The sequence below is a fragment of the Malaclemys terrapin genome, chromosome 5, assembly GCF_027887155.1.
Source record: "Malaclemys terrapin pileata isolate rMalTer1 chromosome 5, rMalTer1.hap1, whole genome shotgun sequence".
In the NCBI taxonomy this organism is placed as follows: Eukaryota; Metazoa; Chordata; order Testudines; family Emydidae; genus Malaclemys; species Malaclemys terrapin.
In genome coordinates this window covers 14,416,186-14,439,939 of record NC_071509.1, presented here as the reverse complement: position 1 = coordinate 14,439,939, position 23,754 = coordinate 14,416,186, and the positions used below count along the sequence as shown (strand labels likewise).

At 44.7% G+C, this 23,754-nt stretch overlaps 1 protein-coding gene across 1 annotated transcript; it reads right to left on the bottom strand.

Moving 5' to 3' along the window:
* Positions 1 to 10,642: 10,642 nt before the first annotated feature.
* LOC128838288 (T-cell surface glycoprotein CD8 alpha chain-like) lies at positions 10,643 to 23,526 on the bottom strand. Its single transcript, XM_054030347.1, has 6 exons — positions 23,512 to 23,526; positions 22,880 to 23,057; positions 21,683 to 22,057; positions 17,669 to 17,785; positions 16,427 to 16,457; positions 10,643 to 12,772 (listed from the first exon to the last, which is right to left on the bottom strand). Exons 2-6 carry the CDS (start codon positions 22,923 to 22,925, stop codon positions 12,721 to 12,723), a joined length of 621 nt encoding a protein of 206 aa, XP_053886322.1. The 5' UTR covers positions 22,926 to 23,057; positions 23,512 to 23,526; the 3' UTR covers positions 10,643 to 12,720.
* Positions 23,527 to 23,754: the final 228 nt, after the last annotated feature.

Genomic DNA, 23,754 nt, shown 5'->3' with positions numbered 1-23,754 from the left:
GATTTTTAGTCTCGGTGAAGTTACTTTTAACCTTTGTCTTGAGTGGAATTGCTTGATTTGGCATTTCAGCAAAATAGCATGTGAATTGTAAAGAAAAATGATGGAAATGTAATTTTAAAAAATGTTATTGTATCTTTCCACTTTGTAACATATAGTGCTATCTATAATGCTGGTGCAGTGGGATCACCATAAACAAAAGCTAATTTCTGTGGTGTCCTGAACAGAGAATTGTTCATAACATACAAATGGTGCCATTTGTATTAAGTAAGTAGAAACTTTGTCCCAGATTCTCCTGTGTAATCAAAATATGCTCAGGCCTGGGGACAGAGAGAGGGATTACTAGGGAACTGGTTTTTGTTCTCTAATTCTCCATCTGGCTCCATCCTGGCCTGCAAGGACCAGCTTCTAACTCAGGGGTAGGCAACCTATGGCACGCATGCCAAAGGTGGCACGGGAGCTGATTTTCAGTGGTACTCACACTGCCTGGGTCCTGGCCCCTGGTCGGGGGGGCTCTGCATTTTAATTTAATTTTAAATGAAACTTCTTAAACATTTTAAAAACCTTATTTACTTTACATACAACAATAGTTTAGTTATACAGTGAAACCCGGCTATACCGCGATGTTTGGGGTCCAAAAAATTACATCGTGCTAAATGCGGGGTCGTGATATAGCAGGGTTTCAAGCCCGTCAGTGGTCCCCAAGGCGGTGCATTGATGTGCGCCCCCTAGTGCCCAGCAGGGGAGAGAAGCTGCGGCCCCGCACCTGCCGGGGACAGAGAGCACCGGCTTCTGCAGCCCTGGAGCTCTCTGTCCCTGGCAGGCGCGGGGCCGCGGCTCCTCTTGAAGCTGGAGAGGAGCCGCGGCCCCGCACCTGCCCGGGACAGAGCACCGGCGCCCGCAGCCCTCGAGCTCCCTGTCCCCAGCAGGCGCGGGGCCGCGGCTCCTCTCCCCTGCCTGGCACTAGGCGGGGGCACATCAATGTCCCGGCAGCCATCATGGCGTTGGGGACCACTGGTACAGTACATACAGTACTGTATTACTGTGTGTCTTAAAGGGGGGCCAAATTGTGATCGCGTTATATGCGATTTCGCGTTACGGCGAAGCGCCTTATTACGGGGTTTGACTGTATATTATAGACATATAGAAAGAGACCTAAAAACGTTAAAATTTATTACTGGCACGCGAAACCTTAAATCAGAGTGAATAAATGAAGACTCGGCACACCACTTCTGAAAGGTTGCCAACCCTTGTTCTAACCCATGGCAGCTGATAGTCTCTAAAAAGACTATCCACCACCTGAGGAGAGCTGGAATGTAATGCATGCTGGCTCTGCCTCCTGTACTGTTGCTGTTGGCAATGCAGGAGCTAGCTATGCTGCCTCTAGGCCCCCTGACCCTTCCTCCAGCATCTCCCTAGCTGGGACCTTGTGGGCCATTTCCATTTCCTTTGCACTGCCTGAGTGGCGCAGGACCAAGCACCGGGGCCTGGTTAGTGCTTTGCCTGCTGCTTTTCCCATATATGGAACCCAGGTGTGTTCTTCAATGTTGGACTAGCTTTGAGCTCTGCCTGCCGCTTTGCCCACGCTGCCTGTGTTTTATGATGTTGAATGCAGTGAGAACACCAACCACAATGTCCCCTTTCTGGCTACACGCATGGGGTCTTTATCTTGCTGCGATGCAGTAAGTGATGCTTTCCCATATCAGGGCATTGATTAGGGTCTCCCAGCTGGAGTCTGATAAAGTTGATAGTGCCTGAGTGGAGCTGTTCCCTGTCAGGGTATTTGGGCTCTTTTAAGTGCAATGTAATGCACGTTGGAAAACAGAATCCCAACTCTCCATACAAAATGATGGGGTCTAAATTAGCTATTACCACTCAAGAAAAGATCATGGCATCATCATGGCTAGTTCTCTGAAAATATCTGCTCAATGTGCAGCAGCAGGCAAAAAAGTGCCAATATTAAGAACCATTGGGAAAGGAATAGATAATGAGACAGAAAATATCAAAATTCCACTATATAAATCCATGGTACACCCACTCCTTGAATACTACATGCAGTTCTCGTCACCCCATCTCACAAAAGATATATTAGAACTGGAAAAGGTGCAGAGAAGAGCAACAAAAATGATTAGGGGGATGGAACAGCTTCCATATGAGGAGAGATTAAAAAGACTGGAACAGTTCATCTAAGAAAAGATGACTGAGGGGGGATATGATGGCGGTCTATAAAATCATGACCGATGTGGAGGAAGTGAATAGGGAGGTGTTATTTACCTTTCACAGGTGTCACCCAATTAAATTAATAGGTGGGAGGTTTAAAACTAACACAAGGAAGCACTTCACACAATGCAGTCAAGCTGTGGAATTCGTTGTGAGGGGATGTTGTGAAGGCTAAAAGTATAATTGGGTTAAAAAAGAATTAGATAAATTCATGAAGGATAGATCCATGAATGGCTGTTAGGGATGGTCAGGGATGCAACTCCATGCTCTGAGTGTCCCCAAACCTCTGGGACTGGACAAGAGGATGGATCACTTGATAATTGCCCTGGTCTATTAATTCCCTCTGAATCCCTTCTGGCACTGGCCACTGTTGCAAGACAGGATCCTGGCTAAATGGGCCATTGGTCAGACCCAGTATGACTAGGGCCTTACCAAATTCACGGTCCCTTTTGTTCAATTTCATGGTCATAGGATTTTAAAAATTATAAATTTCATGATTTCAGATATTTAAAGCTGAAATTTCACGGCGTTGTAACAGGTGTAGGGTCCTGACCCACAAGGGAGCTGCGGGGGAGTTGCAAGGCTATTGTATGGGGGTCACAGTATTGACACCCTTAATTCTACTCTGCTGCTGGTGGCAGTGCTGCCTTCAGAGCTGGGCAGCCGGAGAGTGGTGGCTGCTGGCTAGGAGCCCAGCTCTGAAGGCAGCGCCGCTGTTTGCAGCAGCGCAGATGTAAGGATGGCATGGTACAATATTGCCACCCTTACTTCTCCGCTGCTGCCTTCAGAACCGGGCCCTTAGCCAGCAGCTGCCGCTCTCCGGCAGCCCAGCTCTGAAGGCAGCAGTGCAGAAGTAAGGGTGGCGTGGCATGGTATTGGTATCCTTACTTCTGTGCTGCTGCTAGCTGGGTGCTGCCTTCAGAGCTGGGCGCCTGGCCAGCAACTGCCACTCTCCAGCCACCCAGCTCTGAAGGCAGCACAGAAGGGTAGCAATAAAGCAACCCCCCTACAATAACCCCGCAACCCCCCCTTTTGGGTCAGGACCCCTAGTTTGAGAAATGCTGGTGAAATCTGTATAGGATAGGGTAAAAGTACACAAAAGACTAGATTTCACGGTCTGTGATGTGTTTTTAGGGCCCTAAATATGACATTCTTATTGTCTCTTGCCTCTTGAGTATTTCTCAACAGGTTGTTTTACTGTGAACAAGCTTCTTCTTGCTTGGGACTCTGGGAATGCTAGCTTGGGGTGAGTCCAGTTCCTGTGGAGCAGCTGTTTCGTGTTCACTCTGTCACGCAATGAGTTAGAAGGTGCGCCGTTTGTGCAGGAAGAATGGAAAAGCCTAGGCCAGTATGAGAAGACCATAGACCTCATTCATCTTCCCTCATCCTCACTGAATGTGAGGCAGGTATGAGTCATTCAGCCATGCCACCAGAATCTTTATACCACACCTTCATGTTTCGCCTTTTATGTAATGCATGTCTGTAAATATATTTAAATGGAAATAATTAAAACAATCGCTTTACTATTTTCATCACACCCTGATTTTGCACTACTAAGTCCTTTGCCGTCCTGTTCCTGGTAAAAGCAATCTACATTTGCTTTAACAGGAATTATTTGCAGTTTTTAACCCCCATCCTTGCCTTCAAGAGATGATGCTAGCAGGGTTGTTTTTTTTAAATAATATTTTAAATACCCATTGATTTAAAGCAATGGAATAGGGGTTCTCAAGCACTTTCATAGCATGAACCATATTTAAATACTGTGAAGGTTCATAAGACATCTCCCTTCCCGGTTGTGAGGGCTCCTCCCATGTGCCATTGCAATAATGTTCCTTGTAGCAAATCCAGAAAGTGCTTACATGGAAAAATGGTAGGAGCATTTAATGAGATTACAGCAGTCTTTGATGTAATTTAGCGTCTGGAAATAAGAGAGACAACACTGTATGATGTAAATGCTCCACAGAGTGATTCACTATAAGAGCTGTATAGTAAAATCAGACATGAAAGCCAGAGCATTCTTCTCCCAGCTCCCTCATCTCCTTGGCATTCTCCCATTTTAATGGTGATAAACTGTTACTTTATAAACCCAGGGCCCAGATTATCTCCACCTGCTGTAAGACCTGAGGAGAGGGCTCTAAGGGAGGGAATTTCTGTGAGAATCTCTATTCCTCCATGCTGCTCCAAGCTTTGTTCCTTGTGTTGCACCACTGAGGGAAGCAGATGTTCTAGCCCTACCTACCATGGGAAAGGCCAGAAGCGCTGCTCTCCAGGGGTCCTGTGCCACCACAATAGCCCTGGTCCCTGGCATCCTTTCTGGAAATACCACTTCACTGAAGCCCCACTACCAGGACCTCTCTGGCCATGGCTGCACTCAGGACCCCCAGCTAGGAGCAGCCTCCATCCGTGTAATCTAGTCTGAGGATTCTCCATGGGGACAGAGGGCAAAGAACATGACTTGGCTGTCTTGATCTGCCTACCCACTGCCCCATGAATCATAGAATATCAAGGTTGAAAGGGACCTCAGGAGGTCATGTAGTCCAACCCCCTGCTCAAAGCAGGACCAATCCCCAGACAGATTTTTACCCCAGATCCCTAAATGGCCCCCTCAAGGATTGAACTCATAACCCTGGGTTTAGCAGGCCAATGCTCAAACCACTGAGCTATCCCTCCCCCCATGGGGATGGACTGGGGGAGATAGTGCAGCAGAGAGTGCGGGGGGAGGAAGGGTGTGATGTGGAACCAACTAATTTCTAACACAGAATAGAATGGTTTGTTTTCATGTGGATATTTAAGAATCTCACTTTCATAGGCAGTGTGTGTGTATCTATAAGTAGCACTGATCCCATGTTCTTTGGTAAACAATATATATAAATATTGAGAGTCCCGACCTTTGCCTTAAAGGTATAATCAATGTAACCAGAAAAGATGATGACTGTGAAATAATTAGTGCAATTGCCTGTAACCTAGCACTGCACAGTCCCATTGTAGCCAGTGGTGTGGAGGAGGGTAAATATGCTTTTCCTGTCAGGGATGCTGAGATTTTTGAGCTAAATATCCTTCCTTTCCCTCCGAAACAGTCAGCTCTAACCTCGAGAGAGGGAGCATGTTGCATAAGTACTGTGACAAGAGGCTTCTTTAAGCTCAAAAATCATGGAGATCTTGCTAGGCTCATCAGTGTATCCATGAAGACTCTGGTTATTTTAAAAGGCGAGGTGTTACTTAGCTTTATCTTTAGGAAGGAGTCTAGGAAGGGGAATGCGTTTTTGGGCATCAGACCAAATAATCTGGATTTGGACTGGCATCCAGAAAAGGAACAATTGCTGCATTTGGCTGTGTGATCTCAAATGCTGTTCTTTTTACAGCAGCTACAGCTGTGCTACGCACTTGAGAATGCTCCTGAGGAGAAAATACTTATGGTGCTATTTAACTTCTGGCCAGCAGAGTGCAGCTTGGTGATTTAGCATGAAGAGTATATGAATAGTTACAAAATTTCTTGAAATAGATGTTGGGATTAACTAGATATGCAAAATAGGTGGGCCTGCAAATGTATTTTTAGACAATACATAGGAGGGTTATTATTTTTGTTTCTTTGTTCGTATCATAGAATTTTTATGTTAATCTTCAATTTAAACAGTAATTACTAATATATATATATATATAAAGGTAGGCCCTGAACCTGGCAGCAGATTAATTCAGGAAGTCACTGGGCCTCCACAGAGTATTCTATTCTATATAGGTTTGTATACTGTACTCGTTGCCGTATTATCTGGGTGTCTCCTAATGATACATTAAACAACATGATTAATATGGGCATATGGCCGGCTGCATGGATCCAATTGCTGGATTAGGGCCTCAGAGTTAAATTATTCTGAATTTTCCTCTCATTCCCAGCACTTTCAATATACACAGCATTATAAGCCTAGTCCCCACACTTTTTGAAGTCCATGGAAAGGTTTCCATGGCCTTCAATGGGTCTGGATCAGCCTTGTTATTTTCACCTAGGGATAGCCCGCTTCAAATACCATGTGAGTGGCCTGCAGGCTGTTTTTGCCACTTAGAATTGGCTGTAATGTGCACTTGAACATTTGTTGTAACAATGGACCGCTTTCCAGTGAGCTAGTTGCTGACTCCACTCTGAGACGGATATTATTTAATGCATGAATCGTGAAAGAATCAGTCCATTTGATTTGAAAAATCTATTGAGTATGCACTGTCGCTTACAGGGGAAGTTTTGAAGGACTGTGAACAGGAAATGCTATTTTAAAGGATGTGAGAGAGACAAGGTGGATGAGGTAATATCTTTTACTGGACCAACTTCTGTTGGTGAAAGAGACCCAAACTTTCGAGCTCCACAGAGCTCTTCTTCAGGTCATTCATTTAAAAGACGTTAATAACTGTGCATAATATAACGTCTCTCTCTTTGTGACAAAAAATACATGATGAGCACATTTTACCATATTCCTGCAGCACCTTTCTGTACACATCAGGGAGCATTGCAGACGATAATCCAGTGTGAGTAGCGTTTAAGGGAGCCAGTGTGGATATGAGAAAAGGATTGGTTCTCTTTCCTGACACTGCCTTTCCCAGAGCCCTACAGTAGGTATTTGTAGACTAAATTTTCAAAAGTGACTAGTGATTTTGGGTGCCTCAGTGTTTAGGGCCTGATTTTTAGAGGGCAGATGTTCAGTGCTTTCTGGCAATCAGGCTCCATCAGGGTGTCCTGACCTGGGCACCTAAAACCATGAGTCACTTTTGAAAATGTAGGCCTGGGTGCCTAGCTGTTGGACCATGGAACCTTTTTCAAGCCTTATGGTTGGAAATGCAGGTATGTTCCTCATGCCTACCATCTCTGGGTTGATGCTATAATTAACCCATTTCCTCTACGCCCTAGTTCCTCTTTCTGTGCCAAACTCAGTGATCTAGATAGTTTTCCCTTCTCTTGTTCTATGCGGGAAAATGGTGTGAAATCTCTGCCCCGGAGCTAGTTCTGTGCTTCACTCTATTTCATATGTTGTTAAGTTTATAGGATCTTTTTGGATCTGGTCATTATTGCGGATCTGGCAAAATATCAAACAATCAATGGGTTGAAGAGGTGCACCACATTCCCAGCAAATTCCCATCCTCTGATGGTTACCAGGTATGTCTCTCTTGGTTAGGAAAAGGCTATTCAGCAAAGAATTGCCCAGTGTCCCGGCCTCTTTCCAAAGGATTACCGAGCAAGGCTCTAAAACTTTCTGGTGTGAGGGAGCTTTAACAACTCCAGACCTGGAGAGGTTTTCTGCAAAGTGAAGCTCTCGAGGTCCAAGTGGCGTGTCTGTGAAACCTGCCTCAGATCTGAAGTTTGGTGGTTCCATGGAGAGCCGGAAGGGTTGGTCTCTGGCGAAGATGCCCTGTAGGAAGTCCCAGAAATAACTCAAGAGACCTCAGAATCCAAGCTCCTCAGAGAGAGCCTGGGAGGCTACTTCTGTGGTTCCACAGCTCCAATATGTCACTGAGGAAGGACTCGGACAGAGCTTTGACTGGGTGAATTCGGCCAAGCCTTGCTGTGGTCAGACGCCCTGGACCCTAGGGATTTCGCCAGAAAAAGGGCCTTCTCTGGAGTGATGTTCACTTGCTTGATGTTTGGACAACTGTACAGTTTGTGGCACTAGGCATTACCCATACCACTCATGAGAACACACTGCAGTTATAATACCTTGCACTTATACAGCAGTTTCCAAAACACTCGAGCTCTTGACAAGGCTAGGTCTTTAAAGCAGCGGGAACTAAGGCAAAGAGAAGTTGTGGTTTGAAAACAACTCAGTGGCAAGGCTGATAGTAGGATTTCCCCGGATAGGTTTCCCAGTCACTAGACTATGCTGATTGCCTGTAGTTTTAGAGACAGGCATGGAAGCCCTTGTAAATACGCAATAGGTGTAAACAGATACAAAGGCCACCAACTTCTCTTAGGGTTCTGAAAACCAACACAAACTATGTGGCCTTTACTTGTGTGGTTAACATAATGTCATTAAAATGCCTCCATGAGCACACAGCTCTCAGGGGATGTCACAGCTGGAGGGGTTCTCTGATCTTTCTCTCAGTTACTGTAAAAAGTGGTTGGACTATTGTTTTTAAAATGACAAATGCTACTACTGAGTAGAGCAACACACCTCGGCCTTTGTTTTGATGTGTGGGGGAAAGAAAAGGACAAAACTTTTTAAAAAGTTCCAACTAGTGAGATTTTCTATGGTTCTATTTACGACAGCTCAACTCTCTTAGTCTGAGCTCAGTGCAGTGAGATTGTAATACCTGTTTTACAGACCCCAGATATATTGTTTTAGGTGCAGAGACTATTTCTGAGTCCCCCATTATTCCTTAGGGGAAAGTATCAACCCAGAGTACAGCTTCTCTTAGGAACCGAGGAGATGCCATACTAGATCAGGCTAAGGTTCCTTCTAGTCTAGTATCCTGTCTTTGACAGTGGCCAGATGCTTCAGAGGAAACTGTAAGAAATGCTTTGGTGGACAATTTTGGAATAATCTCCCCAAAGGGGAAGGTTCTTCTGAACCTCTAATAAACTAGAAGTTGGCTTATGCCCTGCAGCATGAATGTAAATGCTCCCTTCTTAACAAACATTAACAAAAAAAAAATCTGTCTACTGTAACTGTGAATACACTCAATGAGGCACTATTGTTCAGAGGCTACGGCAATGGACTGGGTGTAAGGAGACCTGGGTGCTACTCCCAGCTTTGCCCCTGACCTGCTCTGTGACCTTGGGCATGCTATTTCCCCTCTCTGTGCCTCTATTGATCTTCCTACCCTTTGTATGTGTAGACTATAAATTCTGGGGTAGGGACTGTCTCTTATGATGTGTAGGTAGAGCATTTAACACAACGGGGCCTCTAGGTGCTACTGCAATATAACTAACTATATATATAACATATTGTGACGTTGTGCAGTCTATATGGTTTTATAAAAATATAAGATAAAAATATAAGTGAATGTAATGTAACTGGATATGCTTCGTGCAAAAGGTCTCTTGTAAGGTATCATTACAAAGCTCATAATCTACTGAGTGTGATCATCCTATTTGTAGAAATGTACCACTCTTGTATCTAAAACTAGAAATATGAAATATAACTCTGAGGGCCTATTGTAATTACGTAAAGTGTGGGCCATTAAGGATGGTTTGGAATCTTGATGACTCCCATTGTCTGCAGATGGCTGTATTTACCTGTGAGTCTTCCTGTATATGTGTGTGCTGGCAAGTGAGTAATGAAGTCTTGCAGTGACATGTGATCATGTCACCTGAACTAGAATTCATCTTTAACCTGGTGCTTTTCCAGTGAGGGGGGATGGAAACCCAGAGGGACAAAGGGTTCCCACCTTATGCAAAAGAGATAAAGGGGTAGAAGAGAACAGAGGGGAGAGGAGCCATCATGAAGAATCCCCTAGCTACCACCTGAGCTGCAACAAGAGCTGTACCAGGGGAAAGAATTGTGCCCAGGCCTGGAAGGTGTCCAGTCTGAGAAAAAACTTACTGAAGCATCTCTGAGGGTGAGATTATCTGTATTCAGTTTGATTAGGGATAGATTTGCGCATTTTATTTTATTTTGCTTGGTGACTTACTTTGTTCTGTCTGTTACTACTTTGAACCACTTAAATCCTACTGTCTGTATTTAATAAAATCACTTTCTATTTAGTAATTCACTCAGAGTATGTATTAATACCTGGGGGAGCAAACAACTGTGCATATCTCTCTATCACTGTTATAGAGGGCGAACAATTTATGAGTTTGCCCTGCATAAGCTTTATGCAGGGTAAAACAGATTTATCTGGGTTTAGACCCCATTGGGAGTTGGGCATCTGAGTGCTAAAGACAAGCGCACTTCTGTAAGCTGTTTTCAGGAAACTTGCAGCTTTGGGACAAGTGATTCAGACCCTGGATCTGTGTTGGAGCCAGACAGGAGTGTCTGGCTCAGCAAGACAGGATGCTGGAGTCCTGAGCTGGCAGGGAAAACAGAAGCAGGGGTAGTCTTTGCACATCGGGTGGCAGCTCCCAAGGGGGTTTCTGTGATCCAACCCGTCACACATATATATAATTATATATGTGTGTAGTTCTTTTTTGAATCTTGCTCTACTTTTGGCTTCAATAATATTTTGTGGCAATGAGTTCCACAGATTAGTTATGCATTGTGTAACAAAGTTGTCCAAGTTATTGAGCTAACTGCACCTCTGACTCCTTCTGGTCTCATCACATGCACCCCTCTCAGGTCTTGGGCCTCACGCCAACACCTCTCTTAGTATAGAATCATGTGATTCTCCCACTCTGCAGTCCCCTGTGATCAACCGTGGTTACCTCGGCAGGTCTAATTTATCCTCAGTGCCTGCAGTTCCATCCGCTCTGGAGCAATGACAGTGATAACTAGTGACCAGGCAGCATTCGTCAAGCAATGTATTCTTTATTTAGTACAAAAGGCTTTCAGAGAAAAAAAATCTTAAAACAATCAACACCCTACATGCTATCCTGTCTTTCCCTAAGGCTTACTGTTCCCTGGATCTGGGGAAAGATCCTAATATTTCAGACTCCTCCACAGAGCCTCTCTCTGGGTCTGTCACCCATGCTGACAATTGATCCTCCTTCTTCTTCTGAGGAGGCTTAACTGTTTATAGCCCTTTGATAGCAGAACCGCTATGTCACTTTGGCCTAGGGCCTGGAGGAATGCCATGGTCTTACAATTGCCCCTCAGACTCCCTCCCTCCCTGACCCCCGTGTTTGTTGGGAGGGTTGCTTACCTCTAGCTATTTTGTTGCTTTCCTGCTTGCTTTTCTCACAACCTCCTATTAAGTCAGATGGATACATTCATTCAGGAAATTCCAATAACCCACCATACTCTACTGTAACTTCCCTTTACAGAACAGGTCACATGCAGTGTTCATAACATTATTATATCTCAGTATTCATAGATTATTACATGGCATCTCAACATCTGTCACAAAAGGATTTCTTGGTCTAGTGAATGGGACTCCTCACAAGTCTCGAGATAGGCACAAGCTTAAGGACTTTACTAAATTGGGGCCACACTTATTACCAGATCCATTGTTTAAGAAGAGAGACACTTGGGATGTTGGAAGTGGATTTGGATTGTGTTACTGTGGTAGTGCCAATACACATGGGAACATTTTGCCCGGCTGATTTGTATACAAATATGTAGTAAGAGATCTCTCTTGCCACTCAACATCTTGTATCTACAGACTTATAAGACCTTAATCCCCAAAGTATTTATGGGTTTAGCATGACAGCAAGGTACGGAAGTATTATTGTCCCCATTTTACAGATGGGAAACTGAGGCACAGAGCGATTAACGATACAGACTGTGGTAGAGCTGGGATTTGAACCCAGGTCTTCTGAAGCCTTGTCCTGTATCTTTAACCACAGCAACACCTTTCTTCTCTTATTCAAATGTCTCAGCAAAAAGGTCATTTATATTTTTATTTAGTTCTCTAGCTTTTCTGAGGGTAAGAAGAAGAAAAGGAAATGTACTTTAGTGAGAATATCTAGAAGTATAGTTGAATTATTCCACAGTATTTATACTGATTGTTGGGAACAGAAATATTGAAAAACTTTATAGCAATTATAGTAAGAAAATATTTACATCAACTACATAGTTGAAAAAACTAAGCTACCGGCTTCATGGTTTGCAGGGCAGACTCCAGACCCTGCGCCCCCGGCTGGGCGCTTCCCGTCCCGGGCTCCAGCTGCACTGGGGAAGCGCCAGCCGGGGGCGCAGGGTCTGGGGGCTGCCCGGCAAACCGTAAAGCCGGTAGCACTCGGGCAGCCCTTTTCGCGTGGCTGGGAGGGAGGAGGGGGAGTTAGGGCGGGGACTTTGGGGAAGGGGCGGGGAAAGGGCACGTGGAGTGTCCTCTTTTTTTATTTTTTAAATATGGTAACCCTACCCAGTCCTGCATCACTGAAGTGAATGAGAGCTTTACCACTGACTTCAGTTGCTGCAGGATCACACACTTTGTCGTGGCAGGCCTAATTTGGCAGTCTTTATTCGGTTTTTATGCAGGCAAAATTCCCAACAGACTGAATGTTGAGGTCTTTACTTAGCTGTTGAAGTCAATTGGTATATATCTGAGTAAGGACAATAAAAATCTCAGGATTTGCGCCACAGACTTCAGTAAGTGGGGGCTTTGCTAGAGTTATGGACTATGTCATTTGGCATATTTTTCTTTTTAATGACTTGGAAACCAGCTTGAAAGATTCAACCAAGAAAATTTTGGAGGGAGCTACATTTTAAAATCCAGGCAATAGAATTGATGTAGAAAGTGGCTGGTGTCCAGCATTACCTATAGGCTCATTTTCAAGAATTTGCCTTTTAAAACTTAACAGAATAGAAAGTACAAAAACAATTTAAAAAATAAAGTGAGGGTGAGAATCAGTAATGGAAATGGACGTAGGGTTTGTTTATGCAGTGACAGCTCCCGTTTGGAGATCCAAATGCAAATGGCTCAGTCACGTTACACGTATCTGTTTGACATGCTGGGTTTTCCGTTGCTCCCATTCATAGGCCTAAAGAGAGAGGAAAAGGCAATGTTTACAATTTATTTGGATGTGAAGTGAACAAGAAAATGAGTTCTGTAAAAAAGCAAGATCCACCAGCATTGATCAGCTCATCTGGCCTTCATCTAAACCAATGGTTCTCAAGCTGTAGGCCATGCAGTACTTCTGGGTACACTTCACGCTGGCGAAGCACCTGCCAGTCATCAACTAGTGACACCTTCTGCTTGCTGTAGCCCGCTCCATAACTCTTTCAGGACCTTACAAAGGCTTTTTGATCAACAAAACAGTCCCCAATCTGGATCCTGTACAGCTGCTTTGTATTGTTCTTTGTGACACGGTATTGCCAATCCCAAACATCAAAAATCCTGAGTCAGGGCCCTAGTAATCATGAGACTGCCTTTAAAAGCATGAGATTTAAAAAAATAATAATAATGCATTTTGGATTCTTTTTATTTGCCTCTGGTTTCTGAGCCTTTGGGATACACTCAGGTTATGTTTTCAGGCATTTCTCTGAAATCATGAGGGCTAGAAATGTCTTTTTTTAAATGAAAGCCGAGACTCTTACATAATCACATGACTCCTGGAGTTAGCACCTTAACATTAAATATTATGAGACTTTTGATAAAATGGCAAGAATTATCTTGTGGCTTTTTTGGAAGAAGTACAACCATGATCAAATTTGTCTGCTGTGCCAGACCTGCAGGAGTTACAAGCACTCAGGAAAGAGAACTATAATGCAAAGTGACCTGGATTGATTAGGGCAGTGGGGGCTGCAGGCAACTGGGGGAAATCCAGTAAAATGTACTATAAGGTTCTGCGCAGAGAACAGGAAATAGACACTAGAAAAAAGGAGGGAAGTAACTAAGCTGTCAGTACCAACCATGTCAGTGAGTTTATTTGCTATACTGTCCTGCTATTACTTGTTCACGTAGCTAAGAGCGCTTGGGGGTCGATTTATCGCATCTACACTAGACGCGATAAACCAACCCCTGCTGGATTGATTGCTGCCCGCCGATCCGGTGGGTAGTTTAGACATACCCTGAGTCGTACCACTGACTTCTGAAGAGCTGTTATTGAAATCAGTACAGCTGCTCACCAGAGCAAGGGCTACTCCTGTGAATAAAGGTTTTCAGGATTGGGCCTTTAATTCTCATTTCCCATCAATATGTGTGATATTCATTTTATTCACTACGGAAAAGTGTAAGGTTTAAATGCCTAACATTACAAAAAGAAAACTGGTACTTCCTCTTTAACAGCTCCTAGCTCTAACATTCTCCAAGATGTTCTTTCTGGCCTGAAACTTTCCAATCTTTGGTCAGCCCTCAGGTGAATTTCTGGAGAAGTTTGAGTGCAATCCATTCAGCTATTTTTGAATGGAGCCGGGAAAAATATACATACTTGTTCCCATTTTCCCAAGATTTCATTTTGTGCACAAATGACATATCAACAGATGAACTTGACGCACTAAGGCATAATTGCTTTGCTAAGATTTTTGGGGGGGAAAGTTTTAAAATAATGGAAATGTAAGTAATGAAAATATAATTTTTCTGGCATGCACAGAAAATCTGTTTCCTGAGGCACTTGGAATCTCATGCTATTGGTTCTACACTCCATAGTTCTGCTGTTAGGTTTTTCCCATACTAACAAAGCATACGAATTTCAATGGGAGTTTTGGGTAGGCAAACAGGCAATATTTTTATTTGTTATTACAGTAGTACCTAGGAGTCCCAGTCATGGACCCAGGCCCCATTGTGCTGGGTGCTGTACAAACACAGAACAAAAAGATATGTCGTGGCATGACGACCTCTTGGCCAACACACCAGGGTTTGAACTGGGGTATCAACCCTTTCTAGCTGGGGGCTGTAATAGAGCTAAGTGACTTTTTTTTCACCACAAAATGCATTTTTCAGGTCACCAAAACTATTTGCGAATTAGGGTCAAAGTTAGTGGGTAGTTTGGCCGAAAATAATTGGAATTTTATTTTCAAAAATGTTGAAGTGTATCGGTTCAGCTGTTTCAAAATGAAAAATATGGAGTTTTGGTTTCAAAATGGTATTTTATTTTGAAATTTAACTTTTAGAAAAAGAAAGGGTAAAAGGCCCCCCAAAACAATCCAAAACTGAGCCAAAAAAAACCCTTGTTTTGGGTTGAACAAAACGTTTCATTTGACCTGAAACAAATTTTTTTTCGTTTGGCAAGGAAAAATAGCAAAAATTCAGTTTTGGTTCTAACAGAACCATTTCTCCCCACAGTTCAACGCACAAACTGAAAAAAAATCTGTTATACGCTCAGCTCTTGACCATAACAACCTCCATCCTCTGTAGATCAGCAGAGAGGGCCTGTAACACACACTCCGCAGTGGATTAGAATGGCACTTTGCAAGGCAATACATAGCTCATACTGGAGATAGAGTGAGATAATAGAGGCATGTATATTTTTAGGTTCCTGTGTTAAGCTGCTATGATGTGGTCCCAACACTGTGATCGCTGTGTTATATTTAAAGATCAGAAGCATTTTCATTCTAAAACCCTTTCACAAAACATTACTCTTTGGACAGCAATTTCTAATGCTTGATCTCAGCCTAGGAGTTCATTTTTAAAACCTTTTAACAATCTGGTAACCATTCTGTCTTAGGGAGATATTAAAAAAATTTTATTTAAATATTTAATATTTTTCTGATGTAAATTTTTCTCCGATGAATTTATACATGTAGGTAACTCAAAAATAGCTTGTTCTGAAATTTAAAATCTGACATATGTGGGTCCTGAAGGGGGAATGTGAGCTTAGCTTCGTCTGCAGGCATTGGATTTGCCAGAGAAAAGGCTCTGGAGGTTTGAAAATACCACCCTGAGCATTCATTAAGTCCAGATCGTCTAAATGCTAACCCAAACCCTGACACTTACGGCTTGTCTGTAGTATGGATTTGTGCACCATTGTAGTTCCACTAGTGCATATCCCTAGTGTGCACTCACTGGGACAGTGTAAAATGAGGCTCACACAAGTGTGACTTGCCCCTGTTTAAAAAATCTTCTGTAGACCTTCGGGAAGTCATTTAAAACTACTTAAACCTGCCTGCCTCAGTTGATCCAGAAAAGGGTTTAAGTACAACTCAGCTTTAAGCATGTGTGTAGTCCCACTGTCTTCAATAGGATCATGCATGTGCTAAAATATTTTTTGGGGTTCGGCCCAGAGGGCTCAGCACCTTGCAGCCCTTAGATAACACGGACCAATGTGACAGCACGCCTGCTGGAAAAACAAACTATACTTTCCCCTATGATGCTTGACGGAGACATGTAACATTTGGTAGGTACATTGGGTGATCCTCTAATGAAAGGGCCTACTGTAATTTATATCCACAAAGTCTGCAGCCTGCAAACTCTTTGAGGCATGAACTGTCTTCCTGTGCAGCACCTACCCTATATTGGGTGCTACTGTATTTAAATTGTAAATAATAATAACAAAGGGGAAAAGGTTAAAGCAAGAACCTTAAGGCTGATTTTCCGGACTTAACGACACACACAAGCCCTCAGAAGTAATATTGTGTGCATGTGAGGGGGCTGATGCGTGGGACTTTATGGCTTGTGGTATCAATTTACTTAATAACACGCTGTGCAAGAAGCCACTGAACTAAAGAGAAAATGCCCCAAATGGAAGTTTACCAACCTTTTACATTTGCACATTCGTCTTCTGGTTTCTTTAAAAAGAAAAGAAGATGAAGTTGAAAGAATTAGCAAGCGAGTCATTGTTCAGGAAAAAAGACGCTGCAGCAACACATTACCGGCATTTCTCTCCTCTCTCCCCCCCCCCCCCCCAGATTATCCTCTGCATGCTAGAGCTGAGTTTATATTTGCTGTAGGTTTGGGTCAGCCACTGCCTCTTTTAGTTTTCTTTTGGGCAACCCTTAAGCAAGGCAAGTAGTCCTTATCGAACACATAGTCCTATTGAGGTCAATGAAATTGCTCCCATGAATAAGAGCCGCTTGTGTGATTAATGGCTGCAGGATTGAGCCCTCGGTTTGTATTCAGGACTAAAACTCAAAACTGGAGCATTGACTGTACGTTACTGTTTGCTATCAATACCAGTCTGGAAAGCCAGTGAACATTTGTTTTCAGTGGTTATTTCTACAATAGGCAAGCGGCATGGATTGCCAGAAGAGCACAACCAAATTTACACGAGGTAACTCAGATCTGACCCTGAAAAAGAAGAAGGATTTTTTGAGTAAAGATCCCCCTGTGCACTGGTCACGAAATCCATTTCTGTTGCCAACGTACTCTGGGATAATAAGACATATTGGGCCAGATCCTCACCTGGTGTAAATTACCATTGCTCCACTGACTTCAATGAAGCTCTGCAGATTTAAACCAACAGTGGATCTGGCCCATTTAGCCAAAGTCATCCTTGGCATAACTCCACTGACATTGCACCAGGGCTGTATTTGACCCAATATATGGGAGAACCATTTATTTTAGCAGAAAGAAGCAGGCCACATCTTTGGTCAAAATTATTTTCATGGCCAGGCTGCTCTCTGCTGGGGGAATCTCCCTGCCACTCACCTAGGGTGAGCAGACAGCAAGTGTGAAAAATTGGGACAGGGGGTGGGGGTAATAGGATCCTATATAAGAAAAACACCTCAAAATCGGGACTGTCCCTATAAAATCGGGACATCTGGTCACCCTACACTCACCCGTTATAGAAATACACAATTCAATGGCTGGAAGCTGAAGCTAAACAAATTCAGTCTGGAAATAGGGCGTATTTTAACGGGTCAAGTAATTGACGATTGGAACAATTTACCAAGGATCATGGTGGAGTCACCATCACTGACCATTTTTAAATTTAAACGCTGCTCTCTGGCCTGGGAGCTAAGGAGTATCTGGCTCAGCCGGATGGAGGGGAGTCACTTACTTTGACACACTGTGATGGTGGCCAGCAGGGCAATGAGGAGGAGCAGGCAGGCGCAGGTTAAGGGGACCCAGATGTAAAAGTCACAGGATAAACCCAGCCCCTTCTTTGGGGCTTTCGCTGCAGAAACAAAATAGCGTAAAAAATAAAACTAAACCAGGAGCTTCAGCGATCCTCCGCCCCCGGCTCCGCTCCAAGAGGAGGGATCAGGCAGTGGGTGGGGGTGCAGGATGCACTTGCTGCAGGGGAGGGACAGGTGCAGGGTGCACCACATGCTGTGGAGACAGAGATGACCCGTGCTGGCCAATAGTGGGGGGAGCCGTTTCTGCTACCCGGCAGCGATCCCAGCGGGGAGGACGGGGCTGGTGCTCGTGTGTGAGCCACTGAATTTATCGGCGGGGCTGGTTTAACGAGCCGCCGGGTTTCCCTCCGTAGGGAAAACATGTGGCCGGCAAACCTGGGCTTGGGATCTCCCTGTCCGCCCTGCGCTTCCCACACAGCCCAGCACTGGCAAAGGGGCAGGAGCGGGGCTGTCCCCCCGGCATGCCTGGCTGTGCGCGCTAAGAAGTGAGCACAGCTTGGCGCTCTGGGGATTGTTCTGCAATGGGCTGTTCAGCCCGGGAAAGCCAGCGCGAGCCTGGGAGCCAATGCTGCGTGCAGAGCGAGCAGCCAGGGCGTGTGCAATCACAGCCAGCCCCGCGACTGGGGGCTCTGGCTCCCCCAAAGCTGTGGGGACGAGCCAAAGTTTGGGGAGTGTTTGCAGTCCCCGGGTTCCTGGGTGTTGGGCTGGGGGTGGTCGCCTTCGTAGAGGGGGCTGCGGCGGGGGGTGCTGGAAACAAGAATGGAAACAACAGGTAGTGAAGTCAATCTCTGTCCCTTCATCTCCTCTCGCTGCCTTCCTCTGTCCCTCCCTCCAGGACTCACTCCCTCAATAGAGCCAATAGAGGCTTTGCCCCCACGTACCGATAGCTCACGTGGACAGCAACTCCTTCCCCAGCCAAGACTACTCTGTAGGGACCTCCTGGGGCAATCCCAGTCCTGGAACAGACTCCAAACTCATATATCTATCTATCTATCTAATCTGGTTTTATCCTGCTGCCCATTGTGACGCTGCAGTCTATATGATTTTATAAAAATATGCTAATGAGTGAATATAGTGTAACTGGAATATGCTTTATGCAAATGATATATAAAGGTTGGGACAGGGAAAGAGGGAGCAGCCATCATGAGGAATCCCCTAGCTATCACGTGTGCTGGAACAAGAGCTGTACCAGGGGAAAGGATTGTGCCCAGGCTAGTAAGGTGTCCAGTCTGAGAAAAGAAACTTATTGAAACGTCTCTAAGGGTGAGATTTGTATCTGTACTCAATTGTATTCAGTTATATTAGGCATAGGTTTGCGTGTTTTATTTTATTTCACTTCGTAATTCACTTTGTTCTGTTACTACTTGAAACCATATAAATCCTGCTTTTTATATTTAATATAATCACTTTTTACTTATCAATTAACTCAGAGTATTTGTTAATACCTGGGAGAGCAAACAGCTGTGCATATCTCTCTATCAGGGTTATAGAGGGCAAACAATTTATGAGTTTACCCTGTAAAAGATTTATACAGGGTAAAATGGATTTATTTGGGTTTAGACCACATTGGGAGTTGGGTATCTCAGTGTTAAAGACAGGAACATTTCTGTGAGCTGTTTTCAGTTAAGTCCGCAGCTTTTGGGCACTTGGTTCAGACCCTGGGTCTGTGTTGGAGCAGATGGGTGTGTCTGGCTCAGCAAGACAGGGTGCTGGATTCCCAGGCTGGCAGAGGGAAAGCAGGGGCAGAAGTAGTCTTGGCACATCAGGTGGCAGTTCCCAAGGGGGTTTCTGTGATCCAACCCGTAACACCCATCATCATAGTATCTGGGTGCCTTCCAGTCCACATAAAATCAGTAGCTATAGAAAAGCCCCTGTGGACTTTACGGAGTCTCTGGCACTTATCCCATTTTGGAGACTTGGGTAAGGTTTGGGGTTTGATTTTTTTAAATATTTTCTTAATGTTTAGGGGTTTGTTGGGAAGAAGGGGGTGTCAGTGATGGGGTTTGTTGGGTAGCAGGGGGTGTCAGTGGTGGGGTTTGTTGAGTAGCACAGGGTGTCAGTGATGGGTTTGTTGGGCAGAAGTTGGCATGATGGGGTTTGTTGGGTAGAAGGGGGTATCAGTGATTGGGTTCAGGGCCGACGAGAGGGGGGAAAGCCGGTACAAATTATTGGGGCCCGGTGGTTAGGAACGGGGCCCGGGGCCCAGCTTCCCCCGCCCCATCAGCCCTGTTTAGCCAGTCCGCCCTTGCTGGGGGGCCCCAAAAAATTTTTCACCAGGGCCCGAACCCACTCTCGGCGGCCCTGATTGGGTTTCTTGGGTAGAAGGGGGTGTCAGTGATGGGGTTTGTTGGGTAGAAGGGGCTGTGAGTGATGGGGTGTGATGCATGGCTAGAAAGGGTTAAATTTCCTGCAAAATAAATAACCCACAGAAGGCATGTGGGGAGATAATGTTTGTCTTTTTGTGTATTTACATATGTATGAGTAAGAAGGACAATGTAATCAATAGTCCCTGTCTATGCTGTATTCTGATAACTCAGAGGTCAAAAGAACATCCTATCATGTAAATGAATTGTAAACATGGGCTATCTCAGTATTCATCTCTTTGAAATATACTGTGAATGGTGGAGGAACAAGCAAGTGGCATTCCGTTAATTCGCATAGCTAAATACAGGTGATGGACCTTCTTCAAAGTCATCCTAATTACCTTTTGTTCCCTGAGGAAGTCCAACTTGTCAAAAGACATGAAATTGTATAAAAGATCCTTGAGTCCCAAATCTGTCATCTCAGATCTGCTTAGACTTCATCAGGGGAAGTTTGAGTCGCAAGACTAAGGTCCCAGTTATGCTGGTGCATCCTGAATACTGTATAAGATTTGGACATTGGACTATGACCTATAAACTGAATTCTAAAGGAACTCTTTGCAACCACAAAGCTCCCCATCTCTGCTATGAATCTGCACCTAAATTAATTGAACTCATGTCTGTCTGTATTTTGATCTTTTAACCATCCTCTCTCTCTTTTGTTTTTTAATACATTTTAGTTTAGTTAATAAGAATTCTTTGTAGCGTGTATTTGGGTCAGTTCTGAAACATTCATTAACCCGGGAGGTAATGTGTCTGATCCTTTGGGATTAGTAGACCCTTTTCTTTTATATGATGAAATAAGATTTTCAGAAATCATCATATTTGACGTGGGTACCTGGATGGAGGCCTGAGGCTGGATCAGTTTAAGGGAACTGTGTTGTTTGGACTTCTGAGTAGCCAGTAAGGTAATAAAGAAGCTGTTTTATGCTGTCTTGGTAAATCTAAGTATTGGAATATCCACCAGCTTTATGGGGATTGTCTGCCCCATTCTTTGCAGTTCACCCTAATTGAGTGATCACAGCTGGCTCCCCATTTGGACCCCGGTCACATGGGGTTTGTTAGGTACAAGGGGGAGTCAGTGATGGGGTTTGTTGGGTAGAAGGGGATGCCAGTATTTTGAGCATCATTCCTACGGCATTATCCATGCTGAAGCATGACTGGAAATGGGGAGGGGAAAGTGAGCAGGCATCTATCCCATTGTCTCCAGTCTCCTGAAAGAAGGGGATCACTGGGACCCTACAGGGAAACCTACACCCTGCTCAGGACACCCAACTGCTGGAAGTTATGGGCAGAGAATGGAGGTGAAGGGGAGTGACGGAGAAGGAGGGTGAGGGACATGCCAGGAGTCCATGTGGCTGAGACATTTAGGGAAAGCGAAACATTGAGAGGGGTGTCCTGGGCAGAAGGCTCTGTACAGGGACCCCTGACACCTGCCCACCTGGGCACAGGAAGAAAGGGCCAGGTCTGAGGGGTGATGAGGATGATAAGGATGATGCTGGGCTGGAGGGAGGGGGAATGCTGGGGCTCCAGCCCAGGCAGAGGGGGCTGAAATGGGGTGAGGTTGGTGCTGACCTGGCAGGTGGAGTGGGATCCCGGAGCTGAAGTGCAGCCTCTGGCTGTGTTTGACGATGCAGTAATAATTGCCCTGGTCCTGCTCCTGGAAGGACTTCACGGTCAGTGTGTAGTTTTTGGATTCTCTTTTTGCGTCAAAGCGTGCGGGTGGTTTTCCATTTTCTGTTGATGCCACCCGGCCGAGGGAGGAAATGAACAAGATGAACTGGGGGGCAGAGTCCCTGTGCTGGCGCATCCAGGAGACGCCGCTGTCGGACAGCCCAGGGCCTGAGATCACACACTCCAGCTCCACCGGGGCTCCCAGGGCAAGGGGGCTGCCGCCGCTGCGGAGCTTCACACTCATTTTGCTTCTCTGGCCCTCGGACCTGCAGCAGCCTGAGTAGGATGACCAGATAGCAAGTGTGAAAAATCGGGACGGGGGTGGGGGGTAATAGGAGCCCATATAAAAATAAGCCCCAAATATCGGGACTGTCCCTATAAAATAGGGACATCTGGTCGCCCTACGCCTGAGGGAGAGAAATCCACCCAGCACAGTTATCAGCACAGTCACATCCATCCACAGAGAGCATCCTCAGCACCATCCCAAGCCGTATTCCCCTTACTGGGGTCTCAGACCTCACTCAGAGCTCCATCCTCGCTGATTAGTGCCATGGAGACACCCAGAGCAGTGAACCAAGAACATGCACAGGGCTAAGGGATTAACACGCTCTCAGGCAGACTCGGGTAATCCGTTTCAGTGACTGCCAGGATTCAGCTCTACAGAGTGCTCAGCGATCGCCCGAGTCCTTACACCGGCTGCCCTAGTTCAGTAGATCATCTGATGCAGAGAAGCCATCTGGGTGAAAGCTCAGGTTACACTGACAGATACCAAGTTTTTTAAAATAATGCATTAGTTTTGATTTCTGGAACCCCAAAAAATCCTTGGGCCGGACTCTGCTCTCAGTCATGCTGGAGTAAATCTGGAGGATCTCCACTGGCTGCACCTGCATGACTGAGCTCAGGCTCTGGGCCATTTGCTCTATTCACTCTCAGAAACAAAGTAAAACACAAAACTGAAAATTAATCTGGTAGGTTTGTTTGCCTTTTAACCTTTGTTTTGACTCCTCCATCCAGATGACTCTGGAGAGACCACCCTAAACTCCCATTATTAATTACCCGGCTTAAAGAGGTTACACTAAACAGCGATTTTGTACTCACACAAGTTCAGACTGAGAAAAAACAGCAAAGAAATGAATCTGGCCATTATTTCCTTGTGCTGACTGTTCTCAAGAAAGGCGCATCAGAGCAAAGATGAATTCGCTGGTCTGGCTTGATAGGACATAGTGCTTTTGGGGAGGATGTGATGTCAGCAAACATCATGGGCTAGTTTCTCAGCCTCCAAAATTAAATGAAAAAAAAAAAAAACACATTTACTAAAGCAGAAACTGTTTAGTAAGCACATGGTAAAAATATAAAGTTTGGTTAAGAAAGAAACATTTAAAAAGTTAAATATAAGTGTAGATTGAGAAAAGAACATTTAAAAACATTAAATAAAAGAGAAAAATAGGTTTAAAAAGAACACACATGGCAAGAAAAAGGAATTTACTAAAGCAGAGACTGTTTAATAAGCACATGGTAAAAAGTATAAAGATAGGTTAATAGAAAAGCATTTAAACCATTAAATATAAGGGTAGGTTAAGAAAAAAGCATTTAAAAAGAGTTTAGATAGATTCAATATCTAAACATAGGTTAAAAGAAAGAACAGGGCAAGAAAAGGGAAAAGAAAGCCCCTTTGCAAAGGGCAAAGATTGACAGCACATGGTTGAGTCAGAGAGAGAGAGAGATCTTACCCTTCCAAGTGTTTCTGTGGAAAGAGGCAACTTCCCAGGTTCACAGACCCTCAGGCTTGTTATCACCGCCTTTGGATCGGCCCAATCAGATGTTGTTCTACAACAGTGTCATAGAATTCATTTTCCTGAACCAACCCTTTCATCCCAAGATTTTTAAACAAGCGCCATCTCCCTCCCCTCCCCTCACTCCCCTCCCCCTTTAACTGCCTTATTCTTATCTAAAAAACCAGACCCCAAGTATTT